Source organism: Haliotis rufescens, unplaced genomic scaffold, assembly GCF_023055435.1.
Source record: "Haliotis rufescens isolate VD_foot unplaced genomic scaffold, xgHalRufe1.0.p SCAF_14, whole genome shotgun sequence".
In the NCBI taxonomy this organism is placed as follows: Eukaryota; Metazoa; Mollusca; class Gastropoda; order Lepetellida; family Haliotidae; genus Haliotis; species Haliotis rufescens.
Genome location: NW_025963824.1, coordinates 13442806 through 13456068, shown reverse-complemented (window position 1 = coordinate 13456068; position 13263 = coordinate 13442806). Strand labels below are relative to the sequence as shown.

At 52.0% G+C, this 13263-nt stretch overlaps 1 protein-coding gene across 2 annotated transcripts; it reads right to left on the bottom strand.

The window, feature by feature from the left end:
* Positions 1-1410: 1410 nt before the first annotated feature.
* On the bottom strand, positions 1411-5595 carry LOC124122466. Of its 2 annotated transcripts, none has more exons than XM_046485504.2 (2): positions 4832-5595; positions 1411-2189 (listed from the first exon to the last, which is right to left on the bottom strand). In XM_046485504.2, the coding sequence occupies exons 1-2, from the start codon at positions 5298-5300 to the stop codon at positions 1645-1647; spliced, it is 1014 nt and encodes a 337-aa protein (XP_046341460.2). In that variant the 5' UTR covers positions 5301-5595; the 3' UTR covers positions 1411-1644. The 2 variants fall into 2 exon arrangements, with proteins under 2 accessions (XP_046341460.2, XP_046341463.2); XM_046485507.2 differs by having other exon boundaries at positions 1411-2186.
* Between the last annotated feature and the right edge of the window lie 7668 nt (positions 5596-13263).

The window sequence follows — 13263 nt, the reverse complement described above, 5'->3', positions numbered from 1 at the left end:
GCAACTCTGCACAGCGAATCACCCGTGTCCCCAATTATAACTTTATCCGTTTGGATACCTCTGTGCCGGCAGATGTGAGGGCATCTGCACAGGAGGTGTTCTCCTAATCAGCAATTCAGAGTCGAGGCTTCCAAATTCTCGGACGAGGGAGATGAGCATTCGTTTTCTTGTTTGTTTGTTTGTTGTTTAAAGCCGCTCTCAGCAATATTCCAACTATATGACGGCGGACTGTAAATAATCGAGTCTGGACACGACAATCCCGTGATTGGTATCATGAGTATCGGTCCATGCAATTGGGAAACAAAGACATGCATCAACCAAGTCAGCGAGCCTGACCACCCGATCCCGTTAGTCGCCTCTTACAAGCATATATAGTCGCCTTTTACGGCAAGTATGGGTTGCTGAAGATCTATTCTAACCCGGGATATTCACGGGCGGATATGCATTCAGACCTGCATGCCTGCTTTCATTATCTCGAAAACAAAGTTAATCGGCCAGTTCGAAATGTAAACAATTAATCCCGCGCTATCATAGTGTTGTGAATATAGTTTTCACCATGGTGTATCTGAGCGATATGGCCTCTACACCCAAAAGGATGAACCTTTGAGGGAATATCGGGGTCCCATGAGGGCATTCTTTTCAAAAAAACGAAATTTCGAATTGAGATGGTGAGGTAGTTTTACAAAGCTGACATCTGATTGTTTCAAGAAACCACGCTTCCTTCATTTCGATTGGTTGGCTGCTGGCGATCTACAGCCCGTTTTTATATTGTATCGTCTGTTATAATCTGATTATTTTATTATTCTAAAACTAGTTTTACAATTATAGTCTGTGATATATTGCTAGTTGTTGTACTGCCCTTCGACGACGGGTCTTAATATATTATATAAATACATAACTTGCTTAAGTCACGATATGGCTGAAATAATGCCGATGTGACTTTAAATATTAACTCACTCACTCACTCATTTCGATTTGGGGTAATCCAGGGTACACATGACGCGACCTTTTAAGGACGTGTCGTCAGTTCTTCACATCCTATAGGAGTAAAAGATCTGATTTTCATGAGTTTGAAGCCAAGGTGACAATGCCACAATCGCCCTTATTTCCGAAATCGTGGATGCAAGTGGCTCACTTGCACATAAGCATATTTTGTAGTCATTCCGCACACGCCTTACAGAACAGCAGAGTAGCGTCCCTTGGCAATATGTGAGGCACTGACCGTTTTCGAACTACACATTGAGTGAGTGAGTGATTGAGTTGGGCTTAAGGCCGCTTTTAACAGTGTTCCAGTTATATAACGGCGTGTCAGCTTAATTTGGGAGGAAAGCCCAAAGTGAAGCAGGTCTCAGACGTTTACCACTTCGGTGAAACCCACGAGCACGGGTATGGTGCTGACCTAGAAACATAATCGGGGTGAACCGGGATTCGAACCCACAATCATAGGTTTCTGGCGTGCCCATGGGACGCAACGCTGCACAGCGAACCGCGGCGCCTTAGACGACTGGGCCACCCGTGCCCCCGTCGAAATACAGATACACTCATTGACCTTGGTCTGTCTGCATCATACCCTCTTACCGTTTCGTTAATATAATACATTTTGAGTTGGTTTGCACGTCTTATTAATCGACAAACATTTGTATCTTAAGAATCCCATTCCTGTTTCACGTACACGATATCGGAATGGACAATATTTGGAGCGGTATAAATCAGTTCTTTTGTTGGAGTTATCTCCCTTGAAGCGTCTGATCCCATCGTCTCATCAACAGACTCAGGCCTATCTCGACTTCCTTCAATAGATTCGTCGCCATCAAAAGGCAAGACGCTGAACTGCGGCCGATTTTGCCTTGAGCCCCTGATCTTTCCTTTCCCACCGGAAGCCACGCAAGTGTCATAGTGCTTCCGGCGGAAGTACTTAACTCTTCCGACATTGTTCCGGTTAGGACACACCAAGCGCTCCTTGCCGCAGTTGCCACACAGAAACTTGCCCTCTGAGACCGGCGCTGAGTTGTTAAGTTCTTTCAACATGGCTGCCAGTTCGTCAAACGTCGCCTGTTGTCGGTCATTTCTGTGGACAACATCGGTTCGTCGGAGTTTATCGAATAGATCGTCATCTTCCGCCTTCTGTGGGTTTTTCTTGCGTCTCCGTTCTGGTATACCAATGTCATTATGAATGAATGGCATTGCTACTGAAACAGACACGGGTAATATGTATGAGTTTGTTTTGATTGTTTGTTGTTTAACGCTGCACTCAGCAATAGTCAAGCTATATAACGGCGGTCTGTAAATAATTAATTCTGGACAAGACAATCCAGTGGTTGACATCATGAGCATCTATCCACGCAATTGGGATACGATGACATGCATCATCAAGCGAGCCTGACCACCCGATCCCGTTAGTCGCCGCTTACGACAAGCACAGTCGCCTTTTACGGCAAGCATGGGATGCTTAAGACCTGGGCCTAGATTTTCGAAACAATCTTAGCTAAGATAAATCTTAACTACTTACGTTCAAAGATAAGATATCTTAATACTAAGATAAGATAAATTTTCGAAACAATCGTAAACCTGTCGCAGATCGCTCAGAGCTACGACACCTATCTGTAGCGGGAGAATAGCTCGAAGTCGTCAAGCGTATCGAGGGGACGAGTTCTGTCTCGGAATATCCTCTGTCTTGTCATCAAATCATTGTCATCTTCATCATGAAAAATGTCCAGAGCAAATTATACCGCCATCTTGGATGAGGATAAAATTACGAAAACTTACGACAAACTTAAGATATCTTAGGGCTACGATAGTTTCGAAAATAGGCTACGATAGCATACGATTTCTTTACGATAACTTTACGATAATTTTAGGGCTAAGATCGTTTCGAAAATCTAGGCCCTGTTCTACCCCGGATCTTTACGGGATTTTGATATTTATGATTACGTTTTGAGTAAATTTGCTTGAACATCATACAGCTTATGAAGGAAAGAAACATGTGAAACGTTGTGTATGTTTAATAAAGAAGTAGATTTCTTCACCATTCCACGTCATATTTAGATCCATCATCTAAATGCCTATGGGGGCGGTGTGGTAGCCTAGTGGTATAAGTGTTCGGTCGTTCCGGATTCGATTCCCCGCATGGGTACAATGTGTGAAAAAAATTTCTGGGGCCCCCTGCAGTGTTATTGTTGGCGTTTTGCTAAGCGCGGCGTAAAACTACTCACTCTAAATGCCTTTAAAGGGGGGGGGGGGGGGGGGGGGGGGCAGAAATGGGCTTCACACATTGTACCCATGTCGGGAATCGAACCCGGGTCTTCGGCGTGACGAACGAACACTTTAACCACTAAGCTACCCGACCGCCCCTCATGAAGAGTGAGGGATGATGCAGTATTTTACGCTGCAATAACATTAGGGATTAATTGGCCCCATGTGGAGAAACGTTTTGCGTGTTGTTTAACATGTTTAACGCCGCACACAGAAATATTCCACCTATATGACAGCGGTTGGGATACGATGACATGCATCAACTAAGTCGGCGTGCCTGACCACCCGATCCCGTTAGTCGCCTCTGACGACAAGCATAGTCGCCTTTTACGGCAAGCATGGATTGCTGAAGACCTGTTTTAACCCTGTGAGACGAGTATTGGTGATATCGCTGCTTGTTTAAATCACGAAGGAGGTGGGTGGTACAAATGCAGTTTAACGTCGCGTTCAAGATTATTGCACTTATAGAGCGCCGTGCATGAACGTTTGTATGTGCTTGTGTGGCTGCTTGTACTAATCCGGACAAATGCCAATGTTATAGTGCTAGCCTTCTGAAATACTATGTCGCGGTTTGACATCAACTACCCATTCAGCCACACTATACTAACTCCGAGCCGACCAGTCCGTTTAGGCCCTTTACGTCTAGCGCCACACAGGGTAACAACAAGTACCATCCTTTAACGTCTTTTGGTATGACGCGGCCTGAAATCGAAACCCGACCTTCCGCTCTCCGGGTAGACGCTCTACCACTAGACCTCGGAGGCGGTCAAATCACAAAGGAACAATAAATTTTGATTGGACAACTATTCGTCGCATCATTTAAATAGGCCCCAATACGAAGCTATTGTATGGAATAGGTCCAATAATAAAACAGATAATTAAAGGGGATATTATCTCCTGGTTGGTCGAGGATGAGCTTAGTGTCAATTCCATATGGCACCGACCACCGAGTGTGAAATATTTCTCAGAAATATTTTTTTTAGACTATGCTCCTAGATATATGTTTTCTCTGAAAGCAATTTCATTTTTTTTGTTTTCATATTTTTTACATATTTGAAACACATTGTTTTTATAGTGAGTGAGTGAGTTTGATTTTACGTCGCTTTTAGGAATATTCCAGGAAAATCACGGTTGGGGACATCAGAAATGGGCTTATGTCGGGAATCGAACCCGGGTCTTCGGCGTGTCGAGCGAACGCTTTAATCACAGGGCTACCCGACCGCCCCCATTATTTTTATAACACAAATTAATGTCAATATAAGTCTTATACGATATAAATGTATCGAGTTAAATGAGTATAAGCTGTATGATGAGTATAAGAGGTATCAACGCACCGTTTACAGCGAAGTACTACAGTAAACTACGGTTATAACGAACACGCTTATAACGAACTAACGGATATAACGAACTAACCTTTTAGTCCCGACTACATGCTGTAGTTATTCTGTATATATGCTTATAACAAATTACGGTTATAACGAACTAAAATTAGTAGTCCCTTTGAGTTCGTTATAACCGTAGTTTACTGTACTACATATTAATAAGGTTTTAACATTAATCAAAATTATTTTTGTCTTACGTTCTTCCATCTGGTCTTCTTTCTGGAATACCACCGAGTGCTGAATATCCGGGTCTCGTCTCATCGACTGACCTCCCGATGCCATAGGAACGATCAAAATTGACCCTGGGCGACCTTTGACACAAGCTATGATCTTCTTACAGATGATGATCTCAAGTGTGTCATTTCTGTTGGCGCGCAGTTTCAACATCTGCATACTATACTGGTGCTGGGTCCTCACAGCGAACCGCTCGTTATTGTCGCTCACACGATATAACAGAACATCATATTGAACAAATCCCAGCTCCTCCGCAATGCTATCTATTCCAACGAAATCCATTACGAAGTGTTTAAACTCCGACACATGGTGAAATAACATCGGTATCTGAACCTCGGAATTCTCCTTTAAGATCTCGTGCCCATGCTCGTCAATGCCATAAATTACGGCCTTAAATTCAACTGAGTCAGCGCCGGACATACTCGCATTCATTTCCAGGCCGGTGCACGACGCGCCACTGTTATTAGTCGTACGTACGATAGTATAAGCTTACGCGTGGGAAAGGAGAATTCTCGCTGATGTTGAGCTTCCTTGTGCATTAAATTGTCCTCTGCTGTCTGCGCTGGGTTAAGTGAAGCTTCTTTCTGCACTGATCCTGAGAATATAACACGAATACGTCCCGTTCACAGACAGTGGCGTATGGGAATTGATGCATCCCACATATTTTCGGCGTTTTTCCCAAATTCCCAAACTTGGCGTATCGACAGGCGCCAGTGAAACAGGTACTCGCGATACTATTGTCGACACAACTGTTACAAATGTACTAATTGCGATATCGCGCTGAAATGACTCGCGCTACAATTTGCTAGGATAAGTAAGTAATATTGAATTATTAAGTATTCCTCTAACGCTGTCATTTTAAACTAATAGTCGCGACATTGAATTATGCTAGTTTCAGGACCTCAAATGAAATCGCATTCATCATATTTTATGAATGTTTTGTTTTCATTCCTCGCAGTAATCTTCACGATAACGGCACTGACAAAGCATATAATTATGTAATATCGTCGCTATTCAACTGAGGACACGGTTGTTTTTGCAAACAATATAATTACTAACTGAAACGAACTTCGATATTATTTATGATTACATAGAGACGAAATTTGAGGATTGGTCTGTTTAAGGAAAACAAACTATAACGGCAAGGATGAGGATATTCTGATGTGGAATTGGGTGTGGGGTCGGATGTGGGTGTGTGGGGTCGGATGTGGGTGTGTGGGGTCGGATGTGGGTGTGTGGGGTGGGATGTGATGTGGGTGTGTGGCATGTGGGTGTGTGGAGTGTGGGTTGTGATGTGGGCGTATGGCATGTGGGTTGTGATGTAGGTGTGTGGCGTGTGTGGCATGTGGGTTGTGATGTAGGTGTATAGGGTCTGGGTTGGGATGTGGGTGTGTGGGTGTGTGGGGTGTGGGTTGGGATGTGGGTGTGTGGGTGTGTGGGGTGTGGGTAGCGATGTGGGTGTATAGGGTGTGGGTTGTGATGTGGGTGTGTGGGTGTGTGGGGTGTGGGTTGTGATGTGGGTGTGTGGGGTGTAATGTGGGTGTGTGGGTGTGTGGGGTGTGGGTTGGGATTTGGGTGTTTGGGTGTGTGGGGTGTGGGTTGGGATGTGGGTGTGTGGGTGTGTGGGGTGTGGGGTGGGATGTGGGTGTGTGGGTGTGTGGGGTGTGGGTTGGGATGTGGGTGTGTGGGTAGCGATGTGGGTGTGTGGGGTGTGGGTTGAGATGTGGGTGTGTGGGTGTGTGGGGTGTGGGTTGGGATGTGGGTGTGTGTGTGTGGGGTGTGGGTTGTGATGTGGGTGTGTGGGGTGTGGGTTGTGATGTGGCCGTGTGGGGTGTGGGTAGCGATGTGGGTGTGTGGGTTGTGATGTGGATGTGTTGCGATGTGGGTAGCGATGTGGGTGTGTGGGGTGTGGGTTGTGATGAGGGTGTGTGGGTGTGTGGGGTGTGGGTTGGGATGTGGGTGTGTGGGTGTGTGGGGTGTGGGTTGTGGGTAGCGATGTGGGTGTATAGGGTGTGTGTTGTGATGTGGGTGTGTGGGTGTGTGGTGTGTGGGTTGGGATGTGGGTGTGTGGGGTGTGATGTGGGTGTGTGGGTGTGTGGGGTGTGGGTTGGGATGTGGGTGTGTGGGTGTGTTGGGTGTGGGTTGGGATGTGGGTGTGTGAGTGTGTGGGGTGTGGGTTGTGATGTGGGTGTGTGGGTGTGTGGGGTGTGGGTTGGGATGTGGGTGTGTGGGTGTGTGGGGTGTGGGTTGGTATGTGGGTGTGTGGGTGTGTGGGGTGTGGGTTGTGATGTGGGTGTGTGGGGTGTGGGGTGTGATGTGGGTGTGTGGGTTGCGATGTGGGTGTGTGGGTTGTGATGTGGGTGTGTTGGGTGTGGGTAGCGATGTGGGTGTGTGGGGTGTGGGTTGTGATGTGGGTGTGTGGGTGTGTGGGGTGTGGGTTGTGATGTGGGTGTGTGGGTGTGTGGGGTGTGGGGTGTGGGTAGCGATGTGGGTGTATAGGGTGTGGGTTGTGATGTGGCCGTGTGGGGTGTGGGTAGCGATGTGGGTGTGTGGGTTGTGATGTGGGTGTGTTACGATGTGGGTAGCGATGTGGGTGTGTGGGGTGTGGGTTGTGATGAGGGTGTGTGGGTGTGTGGGGTGTGGGGTGGGATGTGGGTGTGTGGGTGTGTGGGTGTGTGGGGTGTGGGTAGCGATGTGGGTGTATAGGGTGTGGGTTGTGATGTGGGTGTGTGGTGTGTGGGGTGTGGGTTGGGATGTGGGTGTGTGGGTGTGTGGGGTGTGGGTTGTGATGTGGGTGTGTGGTGTGTGGGGTGTGGGTTGGGATGTGGGTGTGTGGGTGTGTGGGGTGTAGGTTGGGATGTGGGTGTGTGTGTGTGGGTGTGTGGGTAGCGATGTGGGTGTGGGGGTGTGGGTTGGGATGTGGGTGTGTGGGGTGTGATGTGGGTGTGTGGGGTGTGGGTTGGGATGTGGGTGTGTGGGTGTGTGGGGTGTGGGTTGGGATGTGGGTGTGTGAGTGTGTTGGGTGTGGGGTGGGATGTGGGTGTGTGGGTGTGTGGGTAGCGATGTGGGTGTGTGGGGTGTGGGTTGGGATGTGGGTGTGTGGGTGTGTGGGGTGTGGGTTGGGATGTGGGTGTGTGGGTGTGTGGGGTGTGGGTTGGGATGTGGGTGTGTGGGTGTGTGGGGTGTGGGGTGTGATGTGGGTGTGTGGGTTGCGATGTGGGTGTGTGGGTTGTGATGTGGGTGTGTGGGTGTGTGGGGTGTGGGTTGGGATGTGGGTGTGTGGGTGTGTGGGGTGTGGGTTGGGATGTGGGTGTGTGAGTGTGTGGGGTGTGGGGTGTGGGTTGGGATGTGTGTGTGTGGGTGTGTGGGTAGCGATGTGGGTGTGTGGGATGTGGGTTGTGATGTGGGTGTGTGGGTGTGTGGGGTGTGGGTTGGGAAGTGGGTGTGTGGGGTGTGGGTTGTGATGTGGATGTGTGGGTGTGTTGGGTGTGGGTTGTGATGTGGGTGTGTGGGGTGTGGGGTGTGATGTGGGTGTGTGGGTTGCGATGTGGGTGTGTGGGTTGTGATGTGGGTGTGTAGGGTGTGGGTAGCGATGCGGGTGTGTGGGGTGTGGGTTGTGATGTGGGTGTGTGGGTGTGTGGGGTGTGGGTTGGGATGTGGGTGTGTGGGTGTGTGGGGTGTGAGTAGCGATGTGGGTGTATAGGGTGTGGGTTGTGATGTGGGTGTGTGGGGTGTGGGTTGGGATGTGGGTGTGTGGTGTGTGATGTGGGTGTGTGGGTGTGTGGGGTGTGGGTTGGGATGTGGGTGTGTGGGTGTGTGGGGTGTGGGTTGGGATTTGGGTGTGTGGGTGTGTGGGGTGTGGGTTGGGATGTGGGTGTGTGGGTGTGTGGGGTGTGGGTTGGGATCTGGGTGTTTGGGTAGCGATGTGGGTGTGTGGGGTGTGGGTTGAGATGTGGGTGTGTGGGTGTGTGGGGTGTGGGTTGTGATGTGGGTGTGTGGGGTGTGGGGTGTGATGTGGGTGTGTGGGTTGCGATGTGGGTGTGTGGGTTGTGATGTGGGTGTGTGGGTGTGTGGGGTGTGGGGTGTGGGTAGCGATGTGGGTGTATAGGGTGTGGGTTGTGATGTGGGTGTGTGGGTGTGTGGGGTGTGGGTTGGGATGTGGGTGTGTGGGGTGTGATGTGGGTGTGTGGGTTTGTGGGGTGTGGGTTGGGATGTGGGTGTGTGGGTGTGTTGGGTGTGGGTTGTGATGTGGGTGTGTGAGTGTGTGGGGTGTGGGTTGGGATGTGGGTGTGTGGGTGTGTGGGTAACGATGTGGGTGTGTGGGGTGTGGGTTGGGATGTGGGTGTGTGGGTGTGTGGGGTGTGGGTTGGGATGTGGGTGTGTTGGGTGTCGGGTGTGATGTGGGTGTGTGGGTTGCGATGTGGGTGTGTGGGTTGTGATGTGGGTGTGTGGGGTGTGGGTAGCGATGTGGGTGTGTGGGGTGTGGGTTGTGATGTGGGTGTGTGGGTGTGTGGGGTGTGGGATGGGATGTGGGTGTGTGGGGTGTGGGTAGCGATGTGGGTGTATAGGGTGTGGGTTGTGATGTGCTTGTGTGGGTTTGTGGGATGTGGGTTGGGATGTGGGTGTGTGGGGTGTGATGTGGGTGTGTGGGTGTGTGGGGTGTGGGTTGGGATGTGGGTGTGTGGGTGTGTGGGGTGTGGGTTGGGATCTGGGTGTGTGGGGTGTGATGTGGGTGTGTGGGTGTGTGGGGTGTGGGTTGGGATGTGGGTGTGTGGGTGTGTGGGGTGTGGGTTGGGATGTGGGTGTGTGGGTGTGTGGGGTGTGGGTTGGGATGTGGGTGTGTGGGGTGTGATGTGGGTGTGTGTGATGTGGGTAGCGATGTTGGTGTGTGGGGTGTGGGATGTGGGTGTGTGGTGTGTGGGATGTGGGTGTGTGGGTGTGTGGGTAGCGATGTGGGTGTGTGAGGTGTGGGTTGGGATGTGGGTGTGTGGGGTGTGGGTTGGGATGTGGGTGTGTGGGTGTGTGGGGTGTGGGTTGTGATGTGGTTGTGTGGGTGTGTGGGGTGTGGGTTGGGATGTGGGTGTGTGGGTGTGTGGGTAGCGATGTGGGTGTGTGGGGTGTGGGTTGTGATGTGGGTGTGTGGGTGTGTGGGGTATGGGTTGGGATGTGGGTGTGTGGGGTGGGATGTGGGTGTGTGGGTGTGTGGGGTGTTGGTTGGGATGTGGGTGTGTGGGTGTGGGGGGTTTTGGGTTGGGATGTGGGTGTGTGGGTGTGTGGGGTGTGGGTTGTGATGTGGGTGTGTGGGGTGTGGGTTGTGATGTGGGTGTGTGGGTTGTGATGTGGGTGTATGGGGTGTGATGTGGATGTGTGGGTTGCGATGTGGGTGTGTGGGTTGTGATGTGGGTGTGTGGGTTGCGATGTGGGTGTGGGTTGTGATGTGGGTGTGTGGGTTGCGATGTGGGTGTGTGGGTTGCGATGTGGGTGTGTGGAGTGTGGGTTGGGATGTGGGTGTGTGGGTTGGGATGTGGGTGTTTGGGTTGGGATGTGGGTGTGTGGGTTGCGATGTGGGTGTGTGGGTTGCGATGTGGGTGTGTGGAGTGTGGGTTGGGATGTGGGTGTGTGGGTTGGGATTTGGGTGTGTGGGTTGCGATGTGGGTGTGTGGAGTGTGGGTTGCGATGTGGGTGTGTGGAGTGTGGGTTGCGATGTGGGAGTGTGTGTTGCGATGTGGGTGTGTGGAGTGTGGGTTGGGATGTGGGTGTGTGGGTTGCGATGTGGGTGTGTGGGTTGGGATGTGTGGGTTGGGATATGGGCGTGTGGGTTGGGATGTGGGTGTGTGGGTTGCGATGTGGGTGTGTGGGTTGCGATGTGGGTGTGTGTTTCGATGTGGGTGTGTGGGTTGCGATGTGGGTGTGTGTTTCGATGTGGGTGTGTGTTTCGATGTGGGTGTGTGGGGTGTGGGTTGCGATGTGGGTGTGTGGAGTGTGGGTTGCGATGTGGGTGTGTGGGTTGCGATGTGGGTGTGTGGGTTGGGATGTGTGGGTTGGGATATGGGCGTGTGGGTTGGGATGTGGGTGTGTGGGTTGCGATGTGGGTGTGTGGGTTGCGATGTGGGTGTGTGTTTCGATATGGGTGTGTGCAGTGTGGGTTGCGGTGTGGGGGTGTGTTTCGATGTGGGTGTGTGGGTTGCGGTGTGGGTGTGTGTTTCGATGTGGGTGTGTGGGTTGCGATGTCGGTGTGTGGGTTGCGATGTGGGTGTGTGCAGTGTGGGTTGCGATGTGGGTGTGTGTTTCGATGTGGGTGTGTGCAGTGTGGGTTGCGATGTGTGGTGTGTGTTTCGATGTGGGTGGGTGTTTCGATGTGGGTGTGTGGGTTGCGATGTGGGTGTGTGTTTCGATGTGGGTGTGTGGGTTGCGATGTGGGTGTGTGTTTCGATGTGGGTGTGTGTTTCGATGTGGGTGTGTGGGGTGTGGGTTGCGATGTGGGTGTGTGGAGTGTGGGTTGCGATGTGGGTGTGTGGGTTGCGATGTGGGTGTGTGGGTTGGGATGTGTGGGTTGGGATATGGGCGTGTGGGTTGGGATGTGGGTGTGTGGGTTGCGATGTGGGTGTGTGGGTTACGATGTGGGTGTGTGTTTCGATGTGGGTGTGTGCAGTGTGGGTTGCGGTGTGGGGGTGTGTTTCGATGTGGGTGTGTGGGTTGCGGTGTGGGTGTGTGTTTCGATGTGGGTGTGTGGGTTGCGATGTCGGTGTGTGGGTTGCGATGTGGGTGTGTGCAGTGTGGGTTGCGATGTGGGTGTGTGTTTCGATGTGGGTGTGTGCAGTGTGGGTTGCGATGTGTGGTGTGTGTTTCGATGTGGGTGGGTGTTTCGATGTGGGTGTGTGGGGTGTGGGTTGCGATGTGGGTGTGTGTTTCGATGTGGGTGTGTGGGTTGCGATGTGGGTGTGTGTTTCGATGTGGGTGTGTGGGTTGCGATTTTGGTGGGTGGAGTGTTGGTTTCGATGTGTGGTGTGTGTTTCGATGTGGGTGTGTGCAGTGTGGGTTGCGGTGTGGGGGTGTGTTTCGATGTGGGTGTGTGGGTTGCGGTGTGGGTGTGTGTTTCGATGTGGGTGTGTGGGTTGCGATGTCGGTGTGTGGGTTGCGATGTGGGTGTGTGGGGTGTGGGGTGTGATGTGGGTGTGTGGGTTGCGATGTGGGTGTGTGGGTTGTGATGTGGGTGTGTAGGGTGTGGGTAGCGATGCGGGTGTGTGGGGTGTGGGTTGTGATGTGGGTGTGTGGGTGTGTGGGGTGTGGGTTGTGATGTGGGTGTGTGGGTGTGTGGGGTGTGAGTAGCGATGTGGGTGTATAGGGTGTGGGTTGTGATGTGGGTGTGTGGGGTGTGGGTTGGGATGTGGGTGTGTGGTGTGTGATGTGGGTGTGTGGGTGTGTGGGGTGTAGGTTGGGATGTGGGTGTGTGGGTGTGTGGGGTGTGGGTTGGGATTTGGGTGTGTGGGTGTGTGGGGTGTGGGTTGGGATGTGGGTGTGTGGGTGTGTGGGGTGTGGGTTGGGATCTGGGTGTTTGGGTAGCGATGTGGGTGTGTGGGGTGTGGGTTGAGATGTGGGTGTGTGGGTGTGTGGGGTGTGGGTTGTGATGTGGGTGTGTGGGGTGTGGGGTGTGATGTGGGTGTGTGGGTTGCGATGTGGGTGTGTGGGTTGTGATGTGGGTGTGTGGGTGTGTGGGGTGTGGGGTGTGGGTAGCGATGTGGGTGTATAGGGTGTGGGTTGTGATGTGGGTGTGTGGGTGTGTGGGGTGTGGGTTGGGATGTGGGTGTGTGGGGTGTGATGTGGGTGTGTGGGTTTGTGGGGTGTGGGTTGGGATGTGGGTGTGTGGGTGTGTTGGGTGTGGGTTGTGATGTGGGTGTGTGAGTGTGTGGGGTGTGGGTTGGGATGTGGGTGTGTGGGTGTGTGGGTAACGATGTGGGTGTGTGGGGTGTGGGTTGGGATGTGGGTGTGTGGGTGTGTGGGGTGTGGGTTGGGATGTGGGTGTGTTGGGTGTCGGGTGTGATGTGGGTGTGTGGGTTGCGATGTGGGTGTGTGGGTTGTGATGTGGGTGTGTGGGGTGTGGGTAGCGATGTGGGTGTGTGGGGTGTGGGTTGGGATGTGGGTGTGTGGGTGTGTGGGGTGTGGGTTGGGATGTGGGTGTGTGGGGTGTGGGTAGCGATGTGGGTGTATAGGGTGTGGGTTGTGATGTGCTTGTGTGGGTGTGTGGGATGTGGGTTGGGATGTGGGTGTGTGGGGTGTGATGTGGGTGTGTGGGTGTGTGGGGTGTGGGTTGGGATGTGGGTGTGTGGGTGTGTGGGGTGTGGGTTGGGATCTGGGTGTGTGGGGTGTGATGTGGGTGTGTGGGTGTGTGGGGTGT